The 23,184-nt window shown below is 52.1% G+C and overlaps 1 protein-coding gene across 3 annotated transcripts in view; it reads right to left on the bottom strand.

Annotated features, from left to right (window-relative positions):
- Window positions 1-23,184, bottom strand: part of PTPRM (protein tyrosine phosphatase receptor type M) — a 605,094-nt gene that overhangs the window by 31,100 nt on the left and 550,810 nt on the right. For all 3 annotated transcript variants that reach the window (XM_031439160.2, XM_064481603.1, XM_031439166.2), the window contains one exon: window positions 12,737-12,834. In XM_031439160.2, coding sequence (XP_031295020.2) covers window positions 12,737-12,834 — 98 coding nt within the window. The remainder of the gene's footprint in view (window positions 1-12,736; window positions 12,835-23,184) is intronic.

The raw sequence follows: 23,184 nt of genomic DNA, 5'->3' as shown, positions 1-23,184 counted from the left end.
GCTGGATGGAGCCAGACGCCCCCTGGCGTCAGAAGCAGGAAGCGGCCACGGGGACCGGGAGTCACTCAGGGCCAGCCACGCTCTAAGCCCCATGAGCGAAACCAGGTAGAGAAGCATGGCCTGCCCCAAACTGCCACCCCGGGCTCCGGCGGAGCAGTCATTAGAAAGGAAGCCTCCTGCCAGAGCGTGTTTATGGGCAGACTTCTCCGAGCAGAGGCACCTGGCTGGGCGGGCCCAGAAGAGGCAGATGAGCCGCTTCACATCCTGCCCTCCCACCTCATCTCCCAGAATATCCTGAAATGGCCTGTCACATCTGTTTTCAGTCTACTAAAAGCCTTTCAACATTGGACTCCTTTTAGCATCTTTTTAACTGCTTGGACTTGTGTCAAATTATTATTTTGCTTTTCAAAAAAAGAAGCCAGAGGAAGATAGGCTTCTTTCTGGACGCACCTTCCCAGGCCTGCCAGGAACCACAGACCAGACGCTCCCTGCCTCTGACCGTGTGCCAGGCTTGGCCACCTCCTCCATCCCGGTGCTACGCACAGGTCCTCGCACAACCTCCTCACGGAAGGCAGTAGCCCTCAGCCCACATCAGGTTCGTCTAATTACCAGGTGTCTCCGCGGTTCTATCGGGCCATCAATCGGGCACCCCGCGGCTGAGGCTGCTGCCTGCCCGTCCCCATGCAGGGCGGCAGGGGTGCGCCATCGGTCTCTGCCACCAGTGGGCCATCCTCGCTGGCTTTGAAATTCACAAACATGAAACCGTACAGAAAGCGGAACAACTCCCGGATTTCTAACAGCCTGAAAAAAACTCTTCAGGTGGGTCACTTTCAGACAGCAGCCCAGACGACGTGACACACAACAGTCAGAGGCCCCCGGGGGCGCAGGCTCCCAGGTTGGCTGCAGCTACTGTGGCCTTCGGGGCCTCCTGGCGTCTCTAGAGCAGTGGTTCTCAAACTTCAGCCGGCATCAGGAGGCCCTGGCCCCATTCCCAGGTTTCTGACTCAGTAGCTCTGAACATCCCAGAAGTTGCATATCAGACAAGCTCCCATGTGATGCTGCTGGGCTGTGGACCACACTTCGGGAAGCAAGGATTCTGACAACAGCCTGACTGCAGAGGCTGCCTCTCTCCTTTAGGATGCAGTGAGCTTGGGTAAGGCACTCGGTTTGCTAGAGCTCAGGTTCTTCATCTGTGGAGGGGGTGGTTTTTGTTCTACCTCAGATCAGAAGGTTTTCAGATTAAGTCAGAGGTTTGCAAGTTTGCACATTAGAATCATTTGTGGGGGGAGGGCATTAATTTCCAAAGCCCAGGTCACATGCCAGGCCAATTAAACCATCATTTCTGGGTGAGACAGAGGCGTGTATTTCTCACAGTTCCCAGGCAACTCAACCCCAAAGTGCAGCTGAGTTTGGGAGGCACTGGGCTGATTGATACGACACGGTGGAAACATCTGCCCTGGGGCTGGTTCGTCGTGAGTGCCCCCAAGTGGAAATTCTTACTTTAATTACGATGACAGTTTTGTGAGCTGGACTGGAGGTGACCACAGAGGTCAGAGGTCCTGGAGAGGCCTGGAGAGGTGAGCTGGGTTTCAGGAGAAGGAAGAGAGCGCAGACGAGCCCGGAGGACCCTGCGAGCTCTCTGCTGGGGAAATGCAGGCTGAGACAAAGGGGAACTCCCGTGCTTTCACAGCCCCTCTGTCCTGCCCACCTGTCCCAGGCACTAAGGAGCCTGGAGAGCGGCCGGCAGGTCCACTCTCCCACTAGGCAGGTTTGGGTAACTCCCAACAGAAGTGAGTGCCATGCCTTCTGGGGAGGAGATTCACATCCCACAGAGCTGTGAGGAGCCGCAGAGACAGCTTCCAAACGCTCCTTTTCAAGATCATAACGGCCAGACGTAAGCCTTGTGTACTTGGATTCTGCTGCCTGGAATCACGGGGTTCTCACAAGCGTGGCCTCCCCAGTGAGCGGCCTGAGGGGCGAGCCTGCAGGGGCCAGGCTGGCCTCCCTCTCCTTCATCCCCCCACGTCTTGTGTCCTGAGAGGAAGAACCGAAAGGCAGACCCAGGGACCGAGAGGGAGTTGCTCCAGGGGATGAGTGAGGTGGCGGCGAGGGAGAGGCTGTGGACTGGCCCCCAGCGCAGGGCTCTTTGGAGGAGGGAACTCAAAGCGAATTACACTTCCTTTAGTCTCGCGGGTCTGATTTTGGGAACACATACCAAAGCCTTGAGATGACTTTAGCTATGCTGGAGGAGTGAGGGTGTGAGGGCTGGCCCCAGGCATGCAGCTGGCACGGGTGAGCCCGTGGCGGAACTGCAGAACCCCCCTCCCGACCTCCTGCTGAGCTGCAGGGCTTCTAAAGGGGCTCATTCTAGAGTCAAGAATTGGGATCATTTCACACTCAGACTTGGAATAATTTTAATAGCCACAAGGTCTGCTGTCCTCTTTTTCTGCACATAAGGATACCGAGGGCCAGAACGGGTCTGTGACTTGCACAAGGTCAGACAGCAAGAATCAGACTCAGCCCCAGGCCCTCCTGAGTGCCAGCCAGTCCCCTGCCCATTAATGCCATTGGGCTGTGTTATTAAATGTGAGTTTTTCAGAGAGGTTCAAAAACCTTCATCAGTGGTCCTTAAAAATAAAATGCTACCCCTCTGCCTAGAAGAAAGTGTGTGTGTGCGCGTGCGCATGTGCGCGCGCGCCTGCACGTGCATTGTTTTCAAGAACTTCTCCAGGTCTGTGATTAGGCCAGAGAGGTCACATGCTGGCAACGTGGGAGATGCAGAAGGCCTGGCCCCTGAGCTCACCCGCTCTAAGAAGCCACAGGGCTATCCATGACAGTGATCACCCCACCTTGCTTCTGAGGGCAGCCGGCCACTGCTCCTCAACAGCTGGTGGTAGAGGTGCCTGATGGTCGTAGCGGGTGATCAGCTGGTGATCCCAGCTCCCGGTGCCCCGCTTGCGTGCACACATGCGCATCCCAGCATCCAGTGTGTACTCCGCCCGGAGCGCCCCGCGGGCAGGCAGCTGGCTCAGCGGCAGAGAGCCCCAGGTGGTTCCTGTGGTTCTATCGACTCAGACAAAGGAACTGTGCCCTTTAAAGATGCAGGTCCTGCAGAAATCCATTTCCCGCCTTCTCCTGTCTTCTCCAGCACACACTTCCCACCAAAGGACTATTCCTCTTCTTTTAAAACATAGCACCAAGGAAGTTCAACCAGGACAGTGACAGAAGCAGCTGGAGATCCTGAAACAGGGACTGTTTCTTTGCTGTTGGGAGAACCCCATCCTCCAGCCCCTCCCCACCCCCTGGACAGGGACTCGGGGCCACTCAGGCTTCCAGAGCTGCCCTCCGCTAACCTCTTCCGTCCGGAGTGCCCTCCCCGCCCATCCACCCACGGAAGGTGCACTTGTTCTTGCTGGTCTCATCTGTGACGTAGTCCCTTGGTGAAGCTCTGACTTTCTTCCTTTAGAACTGAACTTCTTCCTTCTGACTTCCAGCGGCAGTTTTCATTTTGTTCATTTCCTGGTGCCAAGCATGTTCTAAGAGCTTGACAAACGAGAATTCAGTTAATCCTTCTAAAAACGTTATTGTTATTCCCATTTACAACTGAAAAATGGAGCCACCAAGAGGTTCAGTAAGGTGCCTGAGGTCACACAGCAGATGAATGGGGCCAAGCTTTGAACCCAGACAGTGTGGCTCCAGGGAGAGAGCACATGGCTCAGCCTGCCTCTCACCCCGCCTCTCACCCGACACCGAGTCAGGGGGGTTATTCACACATCCGCCTCCTCCTGGCGTTAGACTCTTAGCTCATTCCTCATTGCTCTTGGTACCCCGGCCATGCTGGGAGTGGGTTCTGCTCATTACAGCGTTCAGGGCCGTCCGAGTGACGACAGGGCACCCTGGACACTGCCGTCCTGAGCCCAGAGGCCGCAGCCGTGATGGGGAGCCCTGAAGTCTCCCCGTCTGCCTCAGCCTTGCCAGCTTCAGATGATGGATTTTAAAAATGGGGGTTCTGTGTCCCCCACAAAATTAGTGGGAGGTAGCACACACTCAGATCATTCTGGGATTGGAGTGACTGTGGCCTCCGTGTGGTCTGGCCTGAACGGTTGTGTGACTCACGGAAAGACAGTAGACGTAAACCCTTATAAACTCAAAAGTGCTGCCGAGCTAACTGGCTACCCTGCTGCGTGGGAGACTGCCCATGGGAGAAAACGTGGGTCCTTCTCCAAGATGAGACAGACAGCACTCTAAGAAACGTCCCCCTGCTGTGCCTCTGGAGATAGACGGATTGGTAGATTAGATAGACAGCCAGATAGCCAGACAGGTAGCCAGATAGATGGATAGAGAGATAGAGAGAGAGAGAGAGAGAGATAGAGAGATCCCCTCAATGTACCCCAGGAGACAGAAAGATAGGTAAACTGGATAGACAGACAGACAGACAGATTAGATCGATCAGTCGATAGCTATACACAGATATGGATATACACAGATGCTAGTAATGCTGCCATTGCTCAGGAGAGTTCTGAAAATCTTCCTTCAGAAGAATCCCCAGAGTACATGGCACACACTTTTTATTGTCCTCAACGGTGGTGGCAAACCTCCCTCCACTGGCAGGAGGACTTTAAATTTAGGGACTGGCTGAAAGTGTGGGCCGATCTGCTGAGTTGGGTGGGGCGAGCAGCCCGGGTGCCCGTGTGTCTCCGAAGTGCTGGTGCTGTGACCTAGCTGGGTGTGACCCTTGCCATCCTCATGAGGTCAGAGAGAGAACAAGCAACAAGACTCTTCTCGGGTGGGCTGCACGATGGCGCTCAGGCCACGTGTTTCTTTACAGCTGATGAAAACACAGAGGTGACCCTGTGCGGACGGTAAGTATCGTGTGCCCACTGACTAGCAGATGCTGTCGGAAGACCAGGTGGAAAACCTGGAGCCTTGTGAGGGGGACTTTGGGCAGGAGCCTGAGGGTGGGGAAGAGGGGTTTGTTCATGTGTGAAGTGACTGTCCCAAATTCACACTCTCCGGACCTCTGGAAGTTCCTGATTTAGTGTGGGTTTTGAAACAGGCTTCAAGGATGTGGCCCGAAGGAGGCCCAGGGCCAAAGGAGGTGGGTTTGGAAGGGTGGAGCCAGGCACTTATGCAAAGCTTTATACAGATTGTCTGACTTCATCTTCACAACCTCCCTGGGAAAAAAAAAAAAATCAGTGCTGTGATCCCACTTTACGTATGAGAACACTGAGGCCCAGCGGGCACAGTCTCAGGCCGCAGCGCCACGGGCCAGCCAGGAGAAAGGCCGGCGTGCACCCACCTCACCTCATCACCCTGGGACCAAAGCCACCGTATTTTCAGGACATTTAAAAGAGTGCACGTTTTCATTGCTCTGAGAGCTCTATTTAAAAAACACATTTGGCTGCCACAGATCTGTTCTCTTGGAAACCTCGCTGGCAGCTGCTCTCGGCTGGGGCCCTTCGTGGTCACTGTGCTTCCCGCCAGCAGCTTCGCTCCTGCTACCGGGTCTCTCCATCAGAGCCGCGCTCTGCTGGCCCCCAGCACGGCTATCGGTGGAACTGTGGTCACTCTCTCTTCGGATGGCTCGTTCTAGAAAAACAAAGAGTCTGCCGAAAACCCCTTGACGAAGCAAGACTTGTACCGTGCCGTTTTCTTTTCCCTGCCTTCCACCCCTTTACGCTGTGTGAATTAGGTGGTGCTACGGGGCCCCCAGTTGAAGGGCTAACGTTCAGCTCCTTCATCCTCTTTAATCGTGAGTTTCTTAGCAGAAGGCGTCCTTGGGCCCAGACAGAGCGCAGAAGCGGACCTGTGCGCTCTGCCTCAGGCCCCCGCCCGCCAAACGGCAGTCGGCCAAGCGGGCGCATCTGCAGGAAGGGCGCCGTCTCTGATCAGGGACACGGATGAGTGATGCTTTCAGCGCGTGTGTCTGTCCTTCATACCCTCCTTGGTATCCTTATGTGCAGAAAAAGAGGATAGCAGACCTTGTGGCTATTAAAATTATTCCAAGTCTGAGTGTGAAATGATCCCACTTCATGGCTCTAGAACGAGCCCCTTTAGAAGCCCTGCAGCTCAGCAGGAGGTCGGGAGGGGGGTTCTGCAGTTCCCGCCACGGGCTCACCCGTGCCAGCTGCATGCCTGGAACCAGTTATTTAACCCCTGAAAGCTTCAGTGGATTATTTGGGAAACAACGATGTCTGCGTCACAGACAATGAATTCAAGACCCATGGCGTCAGCCCGCACAGGAGACGCCACTAACTGCAAGCGGCCACTGTCTTACCATCGCGTCAGCACCTCTGCTATTAAGGAGCGGCTCGCCCTCCGCAGAGAATGCCAGGCGCTGTGCTGCTTCGGGTGGCTCACACTTCACGGTCCCTACCAGACGTAGGACCGCGTCTGTCAGGAAGGCAATGAACTTGAATTCCAGGAGCACCCATCTGGGCTAAACCCCTCTAAGGCAGTCTGCGGCCCACACTTTTCCCACCTAATCTTTCGGGGGAGGTGAATGGCTCTGGGGCTACAGATCGAGAAAGAAACTTACAAAAGGTACCAGCCGCCCCGGGGTCCGAGCGTCTTCACCTGCTCCACGGTCCTCTCCCCGAAATCCCACAGGCACAGCTCAGCAGAGCAGACTCTGAAGGATACAGTGGCCTGAACATCACATAAATAGTCCTGACTGTGGGATTCAACCAGGTGGTGGATTAAAACTCCCACAAGTTCACTCTCGATGTTGGATTCTCTACCCAACGTCAGAAAAGAGAGATTCTTCCCTGCTGATGAATGTACCATCCTTTTCTCGAGCAAAGACTTCTCTGTCTTCCAGAATTGTAAGGGGTAAGGGACCTGTTTCTATCTCAGAGCAGCCAGTCCGAAGCTAGAAGATGTGAACCTGATGTCGGGATTTGAAATATCCGTCTCCTCCCTCACTTCTCCTATTTACTCCCTTGTGCGGGCCGTGCTCTCCGCTCCGTGTCACGGGTCCCCTCCAGCCTTTCTCTCAGGCTCTGCCTCTTTTAACTTCCCAGCAGGCAATGCGGTGAGAGCCCGGCAGCGGCTCGTCTCCGCTTCCCACGCGCACCGTGTGACCAGCCCACATCCGACCTCCAGCAGCACCTCCGTGTTTTCAGATAACCTTACCCAAATCCATGTTCCCTGATCCTGAGGTCTACAGGACAAGGAAGAAATTTGCACCTTCTCGTCAGGTGTGGAGGGGGGGTCTCCGGTCGGGCTTTACATCAGAGAAGAGTCCAAAGCTGTCCCACGTTCTCACTGCGGGAAACCTGGTCCCAGAGAAACGGGACAGCTGCTTAAACCCTAAACCGCTATCCTGCTCGGGTTGTAAACCTATGGCAAAGATTTTCAGAAGAAAAGTTCTGAGGCAGTGAATTCTGGTGGTCTGTTACCCCCTGGATTAAATTCTCCTCTAGTTAAATCCCTTAATTAAATCTCTAGTGTAGAGAAACGGACGTCTTGTCACTTGGTTATTGGGAAAGAAGCTGTATACAGACCACAGCCTGGCTCTCGGGGTTGTTCTGCCTCCTGGGCCCTCTTCTCCTCTGACACCCCCGGCATTTACTCTCCTGCTTCCTTAGTGCGAAACCGCACGCCTTCAGGGGAAGGCAGAGCAAGGCCTCAGGAGATGAACTTGGCAGATCTGGAAAGCAGAGAAAGGAAAAATAATCCTACATTCCAGGCAGGGCACCAGTTACAGTTTTCGACAAGTTATTCGAGGAGAGGATGGACCTGCAGTGCAAGGAGGGGGAGCTCAGTTTCCAGGTGCTCACGTGAGCAGAACACAGGAGGAGGGCTGTGGCGGCTTTGAGACCATCCCATATTGCGTCCAACTATGCTGCCAAGAAATTACAGATGTACGCTGCCCGGGCGGCTACGAGTGTGACTGGGCCTGTGAAGCACCTGCCCCAGGGCACCTGCCCACTGCTCCCGTCAGCCCTGCCCTCTTAAGCGCCTCACGGCACTCAGGCAGGTGAGCGCCTACATGCACCCCAGAGACAGTGGCAGGGAAAGTCAGAGGCCGCAGGGAGAGACAGCAGAGAGCCCCGCCCGGGCCAGTAAAAGGGCGTACGTACAGGAAGCCCAGACACAGATGCACATGAGGACGGTCCAGGGCCGGGCCATCACGGCAAAGCGCACGAGTGTCTGTTGGAGGCCAGCGACCGGGCTGGACGGCGGCGACCAGGGATGGGGGCACCCCCACAGACACAGGCGCCTCTGTGGGTGCGGCGAGAGGCTGCTGCGGGCCGATCCCGCAGGCCCTGCCACCCTGGTGACACTGGAGACGGCTGATCAGAGAGCACCAGATGACTCACCGCATGGGAAGAATGGCCTCGGAGCCCAGTTTACAATTCATCACTGATATTCGAGTAAAAGTGACTTTGCCCTTTCTAAAGGGACAGAATGGATGGGGCTGAAATGCCAACGTCACACAAAGGCGTTAATCAGGGAGGCGAAACACAGCCACATCCCTGTCATCTGAGAGCTGTGGTGACCCTCACTGGCATCCATCCGCAGGACCGTGTCACACACACAACTGTGACTTCGGGGCACTGTCCATGTTCCCAGGTCACCAAGTATCAGCCTTCTTTTTTTTAAACATTCATGAAATTTTTTATTCTTGCGTTTTATTTTTTTTGGATGGGAGGTAATATTTATTTATTATTGTTACTGTTTTTTCGTTAGCAGAGGTACTGGGGATTGAACCCATGACCTCGTGCATGCTAAGCATGCACCCTACCACTAAGCTACACCCTCCCCACTAACGTCAATCTTAAATATATAATTTATTAAAAAAAAGACGGATGAAAGGTGACTGTGAGCGTTCAAGACAGAAACACCTCTGCAAGGTCCACAAAAAGAATTTGTCTCTTTTTGTTCATGTACGAATTTGATGTCTTGGAACAGCTGCAAAGATTTTTGTAATAAAGATTATTTTTTATACTGTTAGGCATTATCTGTTATTTTTACTATTAAACAGCATTTCCACATGTTATAAAGGGGAAATCTTGACTCTCTCCAGCCTCTTCGGTTGAGCCTGGATCTGGTGGCTTTTGTAGAAAAGCAGATGTTCTTTGCTGGCTGTGACAGGGGTGCTTGGAATCTTGATAAACCTTCCCTGCATGTGAATTAATCGCTACTTCTGACATCCAATGTGAGTCTTTAACTTTTCCCTTTTGTTACTCTGTTCGTGGCAGACGTTGTGAAAGGAACGGCAGGTCACCCTCTATGGGCAGACGACAGCCTTTAAAGCATTTCTTTCGGTGATTTCCTTTGCATCCTTTAGATCGACAGGGGTTATTAACATCTCTGGTCCCTACTTGTCTTAGCTCCAAAACCCTGCATCACCTGTTATCAGAGCTCTTCAGAGCAGTGCGACAATAATTCTCCTCTGTGACTATGAGACCTCATTTGAATTTTTAATGAACAGTCACATTCTAATGAGGTCTTCATAAAACTGACTAAATATGCTTAGAAATCATTAGCTGAGATTACCAGTGCAAAAATCTCCTCAGGGAGCCCCCGGATTTGGTCCTAAGACGTTCGGCAGGTGGGTCAGTACAACAGCGCGCGGAGCTCTGAGTCTGCACGCAGACAGTGTGAATGGGAGCGTCTGGGAGACAGGTGACCAGAGGAAGAGCTCGGCACCCCTCGGGTGGGGTCGTGAAAGAGGGAAAACAGCCACAACACACCCCGGCGCATGTCACCTGCCAGGTGTGCAGCTGTCAGCAGGCGTCAGGAAAACTGACGAGGTCCCTTCCCACCACACACTGGCCGGGAGGGACACACGGTGGCGACTTGGCATCTCAGATAATGACAGGCCCTGGCAGATGCAGAGCAGACCCCGCTGGAGGGAAGTGCGGCGGCTGAGTCTCCCGCACAGGTGCTGCGAACGCAAGGCCTCCCGGCGCCCTGAGCCCGGCAATTACACCGGCCTGATGCGGAGCGCTGCAGGGCAAAACCCGGGGAGGCTCTCCGCTCCGACTTAATGAATCAGCAGCAAGTCTGTGTCAACAAACAGCGTCCGCCGGGCTCATGCCTGATTCATGAAGGGCCCGCCGTGCACAGTCGACATGTTAAGTAGGCAGTTGCTGCCCCGAGAAACCACGTCGTTTTCATTTCTTTTGTGGTTTGTTGTCGCTGTTTCTAGGCATGGAAGACAGGGATGTCATCTCTCAGCAGATGTGCCGGATTAGCCACGGGAAATGGCCTGGAATAAGGTTAGACCGTTTCCCGGAAGGAATGCGCCCTGCTGTCAGCACCCTCAATAACACCAGACGTTTCAAGGACAGATGCCACTACGGGCACGACTAACTGAAGATGGTAACAGGGGACTCTCCAGAGCTGACAGCATGCCCACAAATGGGGCAAGGATTTGGAAGGATTTTTTTTTCTAAAATAAGCTTACCAGACCTAAAATTACTGAGTTTCTGGGAGCCTGTGGGCTTCTATCTACAGGTAAACCTGAACCTGGCCTCCCTCTCTCCTTCACTTCACACCGTTAGTGAACAGTCTGTGGCTATTTGCCCAAAAGAATAGTTCCCATCAAAAATGTCAATGGTGGCCACCCTGTAAGGGACAGGTCCCGGTGCCAGATGGAAGAAACAGACACCACCACGCCCTGGCCCTTCTATTTTGCTATTCCAAGGCAGGTAACTCGGAGTGAAATCTGGGTCCCAGAGGAAGGTACCATGTCCAACAGACAGTGGAAGTGCTTTCTCACCCGGATCCGAAGGGAAGACCCATCTGCTTCCGTGCTGTTTCCTGCTCTGGTGCCCGCTGGCTTCCCTCCCCCCCCGCCCCTCCCCTTTCACCCTTCCTCTGAGCGTCCACCCTCGGAGGGTTTGGGTCTTACCCGACAGTCTCAGTTCAGATTCTCAGCATTGCATCTCCCCAAGATGTTACCTCCCGCTCTTGGTGGGCTTTCAAACCCAAGATCCAAGATCACAAGCCTGACGCCCTCCCAGCCTCTCCCCAAGACTGACAGGCACCACGGCGCCCGGCCTCCAACGGGCAGCTGCTGGGCGCGCCCGCCTCTGGTCGTCTGTCCCCCTCACTTCTTTCTGGTCTCTCCTGGTTTACTTCCTTGAGAGCTAAGCTAAACTTTTCTTTTTTTAATTGAAGTACAGTCAGTTACAATGTGTCAGCGTCTGGTGTACAGCATCATGTCCAGTCATGCATGTATACACATATATTCCAACATTTTAAACACATGTGTTTACATATACATGTACATTTTGTATGAAATGCATTAAAATACACATCTATATTTTACTGAAAATGTCTAGACGTTTGTAGGAGGATGGTCTTCAGGTAAGTTAGTTGGCCATTTTTGCTAGAATTGTGAGTAAAGTAGCTCCCACTTCTTAATGTCTTTCTTCTTCCCAGTTCGTGCTTTCTGATACCTTCAGAAAATCTGTTTCTAAAACAGCTTTACTGAAGCACAACTGACATACAAAGGACGGCACCTGCACAGTTTGATGGGTTTCAACACACGCATACCTCCTGGGCACCGGTCACTACCGCCAGGGAGGCAGACAACACCCGACACCTGCCGCGGGTTCCTGCTTGCGTGTGCGTGTGCGTGTGCGTATGCGCGTGTGTGCGTGTGCAAGCGTGTGCGTGTGCAAGCGTGTGCGTGTGCGGTAAGAGCACTTCACACGAGCTCTATCCTCGTAACAACTCGAGTGCACGGCGCCACATCGCTGGCCAGCGGCCCTACTTGCGCAGCAGGTCTAGAGAACCTGGCGTAGCTGAAACTTTACGCACGCTGAGCCCACTTCACACCCCCACCCACTCCTCCCCCCCGGCGACCACCCTTGAACCTCCCGCTACTATGAACCCGACCGCTCCAGGCCTCTCCTGTGAGTGGGACTGCGCGTGCCTGTCCTCCTGCGACCGGCTTATTTCATGGGACGCGATGCCCTCCAGGTCTGCGTTGTGAACAGCAGGATTTCTTTCTCTTTTGAAGGCTAACAGAGGCTAACAGAGACTCCTAACATAACATCTCCTTTATGGTTTCTGCCCCAATATTTCAATTCAAGGCTAATCTCTGGTAAACCTCCGAACATCGACTTCTCTAAGAAGCCACGGTTCTCAAGCAGAACCATGGAATTGGCTCCACTATTCAACCAAGCAGTTGCACCCTGTGTATCTTCTCATTTTAAAATTTCGTGTTGGAAATACGCCTGTCGCGTGCTAGGACTGAGATCTTAACTACGTGAGAGTTTCCTGGTTGAATAAAAGTAGCTTATTAACAGCACAGATGAAGGGATACGAGACCCGGGGGGCAGAGGGTGGTCTCCACTTTGCAAGTCAGGAGACGAGGAAAGTCAAGTCTGAGGAGAGGAGATGCTGGAGTTCTAAGCCCAGGCTGACTCCAGGGCTGCGGGCGGCTCCCACGGGGGACTTTCCCGCACCTCCCACGGCGTCCTGACCCCCAACTGCCAGCGCGCACTTTGCGGTGCTTCTGGTTTCCGCGTGCCCAGTGCAGCCAGCTGACAACCGCTGCTAAACCCTGAGTGCCTCTCCTGCCTGTTGCTGTTGCAACAAATGAAAGCAGTTCAGGCTGTGTTTACTGATAATCTATAAGCCAGTGTGGCAAGCGATGGAGGAACTGAGTGGTTAACGTTGTCTGGATGCACACAGTGCCTCCAGAACTTGCCCTCGCCTCACTCCGCACACCAGTGAAGCAGGGGCCAAACGCCCCGCGTGAGCGCTGACTCACCCTCCCCACCTCCACCAGGTTGGTCACCATGATGATGCTCGCCGTGCTCTCGTGCCACACCATCCTCCAGAAGTCGTAGATGGTCTCTTGCATCGGTCCTGCAGGCAAAACAGAGAAGAGACTTTTTTTTTTCTTTGTAAGTTTGCAACTGGAAAATCTCTGGGGCTTGCAAATAAACCTCTGGACCGCCACATGCAGTCCCTCACTTTCACAGGCGGACAGGACTCGCCTTTCTAGTGTCGAGGCAAGAGGCTTCTCTTCCTAAAACAGCACCTGTAGGAATCCTGAGCTTTGCACTCGTGGGTGAATTTTCTCCTGTCATCCAGCCAATCTGCATGTGAGGTCATTCTGCCCCTCTTCAATGACTGCCGTGAAAGGAAGTCATTTCTTCATCATTTAGCTATTTATCTCCATAATACTCAAGAGTGAGATTTTAAGAAATGGATAACGTTACTCTTCTGCTAACAACTGGCAGATATCCCAGCGAAACGGGACAGACAATGAAATGAGCCCTGATAGGAAAAAATGGCCTTTTCTAGTTTCTAATATTTTTCTTACTCTGTGCTGTCAAATTAATCTTTTTTTTTTTTTTTTTAACTTTTGCCTGACTTCCCAAAGTGAGAGAGGAGCTGAAGTTCCAAGCTGTCGTCCTTCCCACCACCAAACATGACTAGACTCTTCCTGCCTAGTGCTCGGGATCTGAGTATTAAAAAGCTCTTCACAGACTGGAAAGAAAAAGAGACGAAACAGGTATGACAAAACGCCAGCGCTCCAGGTACTGTAAAAGCCCCAGCAGGCACAGAAAGCTGGCATTTCAACTTTTTGTCCATGCAGATTTTTGAAAAAACCCAACTCTATGCCCAGGCATATTTGAGGTGTCATCGTGACAGCGTAAATCTTCTTCTGATCAGCAAAGGTGTGAGGAGGACATGAGTGGAAGATAACTTTGAAGGCGTGGACAGCCACGCACTGAGTGTGGGCTCAGATAAGCGCCCAGGGACATGCTGGGATGGCCTGGCTGTCCTACTGGACCCTGACAAGACAGATCACTCGGTTTAGAGCTCAAATACTTGAATCTGAGATCTCCTCTGACTTTGAACCCTCTGTGTGATCTGGGGCACGTTGCCTGGCTACTGTGACCGTCAGTGTCTGACTCTTTATCTATGTACTGAGGTCACTAACACTTCTCAGGGTTATTTTGAGGATTTGTGGAGTTAAGGTGCACTCAGGCATTTCAGACACAGCCACACGTTAGAACAAAAACAAAGTGCATTTAAGGATATTCATCGACGGTCACTCCTAGGCTGAGGCTCAGATGCTGAGTGATGCGGGCACAGCCAGGGGCCCCTTCAGACACCTCTCATTCCTCTGGACCAGTGACCAGTGGGTTCCTGTGTGTTCTTCTTTCTCACTGTCAAGCCTCCACCCCTCTCCTCGGAACACAAACGCCTGCCTTTCCTCCTGCTGCTCTGGCCACACCGTTCCCCTCCTGGGGAGAACCTCGCCACTTCCCAGGCCTCTGGGTCCAGTCCCTTTGCGAGACCTCGCACGCCACCTCCCACGGAGCCACACCTGCCACCCAGGCCCGTCCCTTGGCATGTGCGTGCCATTCTCCTGATGTAGAGGCTGCAGATTTCGGTGACTTTGCTCAAGGTTACAGAGGAGACAAGTAAACATCGGGTCCCATCAATCACTAGGCTTTGAGCTCGCAGACAGAGCCATACCTCCACTGTGTACTTAACAGCTTGTTTCTTATTCACAAGGAAAAAATACCCTGAGTCCATCTTTGTGTAAACAGACAGCCATCCCAATGTGACCCTGAGACAAAGGGGTGGCGCTTTCGGCCTCCTTCACCAGATACACAGGTCTCTGCCACCTGCTCAGAAACTTTCAGGACCAGATCGGAGAAGAATCAGGTGTCCCAGCATCCTGGACCGCAGGTGCCTGCAGGACGAAAAAGCGCCCTCTTCCCTGCTGCCCGACAGAGATGTTTCTGGTTGGGGGCAAGTTCCAAGGTGCAACTCGCCCGCCTTTTCTTAGCGCTAGACCCCTCCCGGTCACTGGTCTCAAGCTCCCCCCTGGAGGGGAATGTGGCTGTCGTGGTGACCTCTCTCCCCTTAGTGCCTGCGGAACACCCAGCACACAGCAGGGGCTCAGTGAATGAATGAATGAGTAAGTCTGTATGCATGTGCATACACCGTATTATTTGCTATGAAAATGTTGTATTAAATATAAAAACATTAATATGAGTATATAATATTTGTACGAGTCTGTTTCTTGACGTCTTTCGGAAAGTATCCGGAGGACCTCGAAAGCGCACTGCCTTTCCTCCTTCCCGGGTCACGGGAGTGGGGCACCTTTGTCAGAGGCTTCTTCAGAAGGAGCTTGCTGGTCCCCGAGGCCTCAGAGCGCCGCCTGGTGGTGCCGCCATGGAATTGCTCCCAACCACTAAGAGGCAGCTTCCCTGCATCTCCCTGCCCCAAGGCTTGGCCACCAAACTTAACCCATCACCCTGTAGCCAGAGTGTGATCCTGGCTGCTTCTGTCGAAGGCAGTGGTTCTCAACACTGGCGGCATATTACAACTACTGTGGTGCTTTAAAACAGTCTTGATGTCCTAACCCAAGAGACTCTAGATTTATTGGCCGGGGCCGGAGGTTGGGTCTCCTGGGGGGGGTGGGGGTGGGGGCGGGGATCACAGAGCCCCAGCACCTGGGCGTTCGGCTGCCCCTCCGACTCCCGGGTAGTCTCACGTGGAGGAGTCACTGTGGGACACACAAGATTTGTAGGTTTTGAATCACTGATTAGTTTGACCTGTATACAAGCTCTTTGAATCAAGAAATCCCAATTCTTTTTGACTTAGAAAGAACTTCAGGCACATGGCTGCACCACTTCACCGAGGTGCACACTGGTATTTAAGATGACATGGCTTTTTGTTTACGTGACTAGATTTGGGTTATCTTGAAAATAAAGGGCATTTATAAGCATTAGTGGCTCACTTGGGTGATGACATATAGTTTAATCTTGACGAGGTTCTCACCCACTGACCTGGACTGAAAGAAAAGATCAGGAGAGAAGGATGCAGTAGGTGAGGGCAGGACGTGAGCGTGTCCCCGCCTGCACACCACGTGGTCCTCTCCCGCCCCTGGTCCCTGGGGCAGTTCAACAATAAAGCTGCTCAGGGCACACACTGCAGAGTCTCGTCTTCTTGGCTGATGATTCAAGATATTTTCATGAATGTTCATTCAAATCTTGTGTGTGTATGTTTTTTGTTTTTTTTTTTTGGAGGAGGGAAAACAGAAGAAGGCAGTCACCCAAATGTAAGGGTTTTAATGCAAAATTTGTCAATCCTGTTTTTCTTCTCTATTCAACATATTTCAAATTATTTCCTGAGACCTGAATACATTAAGACTTTCTCAGAGATACACTTCTCAAAACAAAATCAAAAATCATGTTGGAGGCCGGGTTGAGTAGATCTCACAGACACCACTGGGTTTGAGCAGCTCCTGGTGGGGTCGCAGTGACTGTGGCTGTCGTGCAGCCGACACCGTGAGTCCACAGAGGTGTGCCAGGTGCCCAGGGCGGTTGCTCTCAGGCCCATGCCATAGCAGGGCTGAAACTGGGGGAGGAGCACGGGGGGGGGGCGGTCAGGAGGTAATCCTTCGCCTTCCACATCCGTCTCCCTAGAGCGGGGGTGGGGAACGCCCTCAGCACAGGGAGAACAATCCAGAGAGAGGTCACGGGATCGCTCACAGGGCAGATGGACAGCGAAACTCCTCAGTCAAGGAATCCAAAACAGCAGGCAAGGATGCTGGAAACCCTCCTCCCCCGGTATGAACAGCTACGGTTGACAGCCCGGTCTTTGATTCCTGCAGTCGCTGGCTGGGTGGGAGCCCGGTTCGCTGCGCTGTGTGCTCACAGATGTCAGCACGATACATGGGAGGGTTATTCTCAGCAGTTGTCCCCCTGGGACCAAAGCCTTTGAAAGGCAGGGCCCCAAATTTCAATAGTATCAGGCCAGTGATACGTTCCATTTCCCTCCTGGTGGTCGGCTCGCACAGACCTCGCTCTGCTGAGAAGGAGACGTGCGGAGGGGCCATCCTGATACCCCTAGTGCCTGAAGGAGCAGCAACGAGAAAGGGCAGAAGGAACGAGAGCAGAGTAAAATCAAGTACAAGCCAGGGAGAGCGGGGTGAAGGACATTCATGGACAGCTGTTGTGCCCGACGAGCCCTCGCTCACCGCAGTGGGAGGTGCTGAAAATCAGGACTGCAAGCCTTGATGGATGAATGCCGCGCCCGGCACACTGCCATTTCTATGCAGCACGTCTTCTGCGTCAAACAGGACTGCTGAGAGTTGAGGTCCTGAGCTCACAGCGGCGTCTGAGAGTTTGGAAGGGAAGACAGCACAGCTACGCGCTGGCATTCCACCGCAAGCAGAGGAACACCTCCCTTCTTCTGAGCTCTTACTATTCCCCAGGTGTGCTCTGAGTATTTTGCATGTGTTATGTCATCAATTTAAACATCACAATCCTATGTAATAGTTGCTACTGCTCCTCCATTTTAGGGAGAGGAGACGGAGGCAGAGAGAAGCCAGGAAAGTTGCGCAAGGTCACCCGGCCTTGGAGCGGTGGGGCTGAGTCTGAGGTCTGACCCCACGGTCAGAGGGACTCAGAGGAGCTCCCCCTGACAGCTGTGTGTGCACAAGTTACCACGATCCCAGCAAGAATAAGAGAAGGAACCCACGTCAACTGTCCGCAAACACCCTCTTTAGACTTGTTTTTCTATCAGATTAGTTCCCTCCTTTATTTTCATTTCCTCATTTCTCTTTAAATGGAGGTACTGGGGATGGGAGCCAGGACCTCACGAAGGCTAAGCACATGATCTACCACTGAGCTACACGCCCCCGCCCCCTGGCCAGTTCCCTCCTTTAAACCTTCCACGGACCCACTGCCACAGAATGAAGTCCAGCTTCATGAGCACAGCCTCTCCCAAGTCCGCTTCTGGGCAGCTCCATCCTCTCCTGCACCCGGGTGCTTCCAGAACCCAGCACGTCCCGGCTGACTCCCCCCACTGGCACCCCCCACCCCTGCCACCAGCCCAAGCCACACACCCCTGAATGACCAGCGCAGCCTCACTCTCGGGCTCCCCCCGGCCTGTTCTCTCCATCTCAGCCACAGTAGTTTCTGCAAAACATCATTTTCCTGCTTAAGAAAAAGTCTTTCAAGGGGTTTCCATTGCGTAAAACCCAGATCCTTTAATGAGGGGCCACCTCCCCAGGACCCCCCTCGAGGATCCCCTGCCAGGACCCCTCCTCCCCATGTGCTTCAGATCAAGCCCTCCCGTCCGTGGCTCTCAGCTCGGGAGATGGAAAGTCACATCTTCAGGCCAGTTTTCCAAGGCCCGAGGCGTGACTCCCCATCTCTGCACAGCAGGCAACGTTGCGGCACTAGTGTTTGGATGCAGGTCTCCCTCGGTGGTCTGGGGACGCGGTCTGCCCGTCCAGTGCACACAGTTGCTCATTGCCCTGCGGTCGCATCCCCAGCTGGCTTCACTAATCCACACCCCCTCCCTGGCCCCATAGGAATCTGAGTGTGGGGCCTGCACCCACAGATGAGCACTTGGCCCACTCCGTGCCAGGCATCCTGCGAGGAATGGGAAGGGATGCAGAGCTGGGGACTAGAAACACGGCCTCTACTTTCGGGACGCTGGCCGTCGTATAAGACAGAGCTACGGCAAGAATACACCACGCTCGCATACAAAGCGCAGTCAGGTCGGTGTCCTCCTGAAGTTCACCTGAGACGTGCACACCACTGCAGACACACGGCGATGTTCCAAGGGGAAAACGAGTCACTCCGAAAGTAGTCATTTCCAGGTACTTAAGAGCTCTGTGGACTCCACCCAAACTGATCTCCCTGAGAAGGAGCTCCATGAACAGCGGTCCTCCTCGAGCCCAACCAAACCCTCCCCTGTCTCAACTGCTACCACGGACACACCCCCGTGAAAACCCTGCAGGTGGGAAACCAACGGGTGACTGAAAAGCTGACTCTGGAAACTCACAGCGCCTCCCGTCTTCCCTGTCTGAAACGTATTTTAGTTAAGGGCAAAATCTGATGTCAGAAACAGGGTATTTTGGTTCAAGTTGAGATGCTCTGAATTCATAACACCTGAAGCTGTAGAGGCTGCTAATGCTTATTCTTCGAAATGAAACTGGATTGTTCTGTAAGACCTGCCAAATTTTCCCAGATGAAACCCAGGGATGAACGTTCCATGTGTTTTCCTTCAGGTCTGGTGTCCTTTAATCGGTAAGGTGATTAAAACCTACTTATCACATATCATTAAGTATTTATTCTAATGACTTCGAACCTCATTTTATCTTAGAAAATATTTAATTTAATATTCTCTACCTCCTATTAACAAATAAACTTACATAAGTATATGATGCTGTGTAGCACAGGGAACTATATTCAACATCTTGTAACAACCTTTAATGAAAAAGAATATGAAAACAAATTTATGTATATGTATACGTATGATTGAGACATGATGTTGTACACCAGAATTCGACACATTGTAACTGACTATATTTCAATTAAAAAAAAAAACAAAAAAATATGATACAATTTTATTTTGGGGGGTAGGAGGTAATTAAGTCTTTTAAATTATGTATTTATTCATTAAATTAATTTTTAGTGGAGGTGCTGGGGATTGAACCCAGGACCTTGTGCATGCTATGCGTGTGCTCTACCACTGAACTCTACCCTCCCCACTTTTTTGATGAAAAATTTAGATAGTAATTTAGTAGTTCAAGGGAAGTACATCATTTTCTCCAACTTCTTTTGGAGATCCACTAGCAGAACCAGTTTGAAGACCACTGTCTGCCAGTGATGTGTCTATGGTGGCTGAAGTCAGGAAGTTTTTCCCGGTGGAGAGACAGTAGGAGTGCTACTTCCCCTGCTGTGGAGGAGCGCACACTGGATATGACTTGGACGGGAAGGATGAGGGCAGCAGGTCCTCCAGGTGGAACGTTCAGGGGGCGACTCGATGCCACCTGAGGGGGGAAGGACACACAGGGAGCCAGCTTGGGAGAAAACGTGAAATTTTCATAAAAACTGGGGGTTCTGATTTTAAGAGTAGTAGGAGCAGACAGACGTTAAAGACACAATTCGGAAGGGATCTTGCAGACCGAAAGCCCGGGCGCGTCAGGGGAAGGAGCATCTGGTTGTTTGAGAGGAGGGTTAACAGGCACGGGCGCAGCCAGACGCGCGACGAGGTGTCCACAGCCACGGGGAAGGAAGGACGGAAGGATGGAAGGGAGGGCGGGCCTGGAGGAGGGGGGCCCACGAGCCTAGGCATCAGAAGGCTGAGTCCAGACGGAGGCTCTGAGTCCCTGGAGGGCGCAGACATCAGTCTCCAGAGCGGAGGCAGCGAGGCTATTTTTTTGGACAAAAACTCCCAAGAGGCAGGAAAGCATCGCCCATGAACAGTAAAGAGCAGTAAGGAGCTCGTGCTCCACGTTGGTTAACGAGAGGGAAGGTCTTAGGGTACTTCCTCCAGATGGATTAAAGGCACTAACAAAGCACGTTTTCAGGATGGCTCCCTGGCGTCCCCACGGCCAGTGGAAACGAGGTCCAGGCAGCGACATCTGGACTCCCAGACACAGCGGCGTGTGGCTCCTGGAGATGACTCCTCGGGGAGGAAGGAGTCACCTTTTTTTTCCTTTTGCAGTGTTAATAAAAATTTTATTACACAGCCGTGATATGATACTTCGCCAAATCCAAATCCAAACAACACTACCGATCTGCACGGCGGATCCAAATGACTCCGGCAAACTACTGCCCACAGTGCTGGGCAGGGGACGGTCCCCACCGGCACGGCCAGCCGCAAGCCCCGGGCTCCCCAGGGCAGAGCCAGGGCTCAGCTGGGCTTCCGGGCCTGGGCCGCACTGTCACGGACGGGTTGATGTTTGATCAGACTGGGGAAGACCGGGGCAGTTCTGGATGACACCGAGATGAATTCTAGGGCAAGACCACTGTTTTGCCCGCAAAGCAGCTGTGGGCTCTGGGCTGGGGAGTCGAGGGGACCTAGGAAGGGGCTGAGGAGGACGGCACGTGGATGAGCTCTCTAAACGCACCATCAGTCATTCAGCATCACAACTACTGCATTTCCAGTTCACGTGAGACCTGGGCTGAGGGGGCAAAGTCACCAGACTCTGCAGTCGGGATTCCAACCTACGTCAACCCATCTGCACTTCTACAACTTCAGAATGACCCGCAAAGCCTGGGGGGCGTTGTTTGTGAACATCAGTCTCCGACCACATGACTGACTGGTCCAGGGAGCAGAGGGGTGACGGGTGGTGTGGGCGCAGCGCAGAGGGAGGGGTGGGGACCCTGAGGGCAGTCAGCTGCAGGTAACTCGGAGTCCCGGCTCAGGGCGCTGGCTGGGCTCCAGCTCTCTCCATTAGAACTGGGGACCCCTGACAGGGGACTCCCGACATGGAAAAGAGCGGCCTACGATTCGTGCGTTCATTTACAAGCTCTTGCTCATGGAATACAGGGGCCCTACATTCCTGCCCCATTGTTGTTACTGCTGCCGCGGGCAGTAAGCTAGAATAGGCATTCTGAGGTCAGTTACTCCGCATGCAGATCATCAGATGTCCCTTCAGTGGCTTCTGAGTAAGTTTTTATGACAAAACTTCACATGATTTTTCAATACGATGCTTCCAGAACACTTCCGTCTATAAGCTTACATTTAGTAGCCTTTCATTTCCGCAAGACTGCAACGTAAAAGGTGAAACCTGCCGCCGTGTTTACGGACTGAATCTGCCTGGTGTGTCACAAAAGCACTGACGGTGACACAGAAAACAGCTGGCATCTGCGTTAATAATTAATGATCCTTAACAACACTTACTTGATAGTGTTGCTCTCTCCTGAGGCTACTTCATTAAAATCATGGCATTCTTATAATTTTTGTTTTCAGTGGCCGAAAAAGAAAAAGGAAACGGAGGTAGCTGGGTGCATGGGATGTAATTCGCTTATTTTCCTGAATCGCTAAGAATAACCCCCCATTACTGTTTAAAAGAAACATCAGAAATCAAGGAAAGATTTAGAAGCAAACACTGAGAATTGCTGGATGATGGGGAAGACTTGGGCATATTTTATTCAACCTAAATTCAAAAATATAACTGGCAGCATTTCTAAGGATAGGTCTCAGGGGAAACACCGTTTATGTCCAAAATTACAGGGTCAGAATGTTCACTGGCCTAGTGGAAATTTAATTTAGTGACAAATCCAGTGGAATTTTAAGTTTAATTTAGCCAAACAGGAGAAAATAGACTCTGGAGCTATAATGAAGTACACTTTTTTAGGAGTAGTGTCACAAGCGATGACTTAATGACATTAAATAGTGCTTTTGCCTTTTTTTGTCACTGAATTTCCACAGCTGTCACACCAGTGACAAATCTCTTTTTCCATGGGAGCGGATCCTTCCCCCACCTGAGTCTTCTCTGTCACCTGGCGAGGTCAGGTGAGCAGGAACTTGCTGATAAGCCTACTTCTCCCAAACTGACTCAAAAGACGTGCGCTCTTCTGATACCTGGAAGAACCGTCACTGCCTCCTGCACGCGTTTCCTTCCACGTGACAATGTTTCCATCACGCGTGCCATTCCCCAAAACCCTCCTCCCAGGCTGGAATAAGACAGCGTGGCAGCACTGACTGTGCAAGTAGCTGTGGTCTTGTCCAGGTCATTAGCTTCCCGAGATGTCAGTTTCCAGGCGCATTACTAGAACACGTGAAATCCTGACTGGACACCAGAAGGTCGTGCCAGATTTAACTAAGAGAAGATCGGTGTAAACCAGGCACTACTAATGGAGAGGCCACACACAAATCTAAGAGCCCAGGAACCTCGGTCTGCGGTGCTGGTCACAACCGTCAGCCCCCGGCTCTCTGATTAATAATCTGACTCTCATCCTGCTCACTTATTCAACTAAAAATAATTATGGAATATTTAAAAGCAATAAAGAATAACAGAGTAGGTATTATTTAATATGTCTTAATAAAGATACATTTAATCAATAGCCATCTTCTTCCTAAGAAATACGGGAACTTAGTATTTAATTCCAGTTGGCACCTTCTCAGTTTTCATATTTGTACTGTCTAGTATTTTAGTTCCAGTAAGAGTTCATCCTACCTTGAATGGCCATTATTACCATTTCTTTTCTTCTCTGTTGGAAATTTCTATAGCTTCCATAATTTTTATTGTGGTTTTCCTTAATTTAGCTCCACTAGGATAAACTGCAGGCGCTTCCACACCGCTCTTGACTATGCCTCACGTCACAGCAAAAGCAGATAAAGCAGTGCATTAAAAACTGAAACAAAATGCCCCAAGTATTCAAAATACCTTCTTCCCTTTCCTCACCCATTATTTTAAGACCTTAAAATAAGAAAATAAAT

The sequence above is a fragment of the Camelus dromedarius genome, chromosome 32, assembly GCF_036321535.1.
Source record: "Camelus dromedarius isolate mCamDro1 chromosome 32, mCamDro1.pat, whole genome shotgun sequence".
In the NCBI taxonomy this organism is placed as follows: Eukaryota; Metazoa; Chordata; class Mammalia; order Artiodactyla; family Camelidae; genus Camelus; species Camelus dromedarius.
This window is presented reverse-complemented; position numbering and strand designations above follow the sequence as displayed.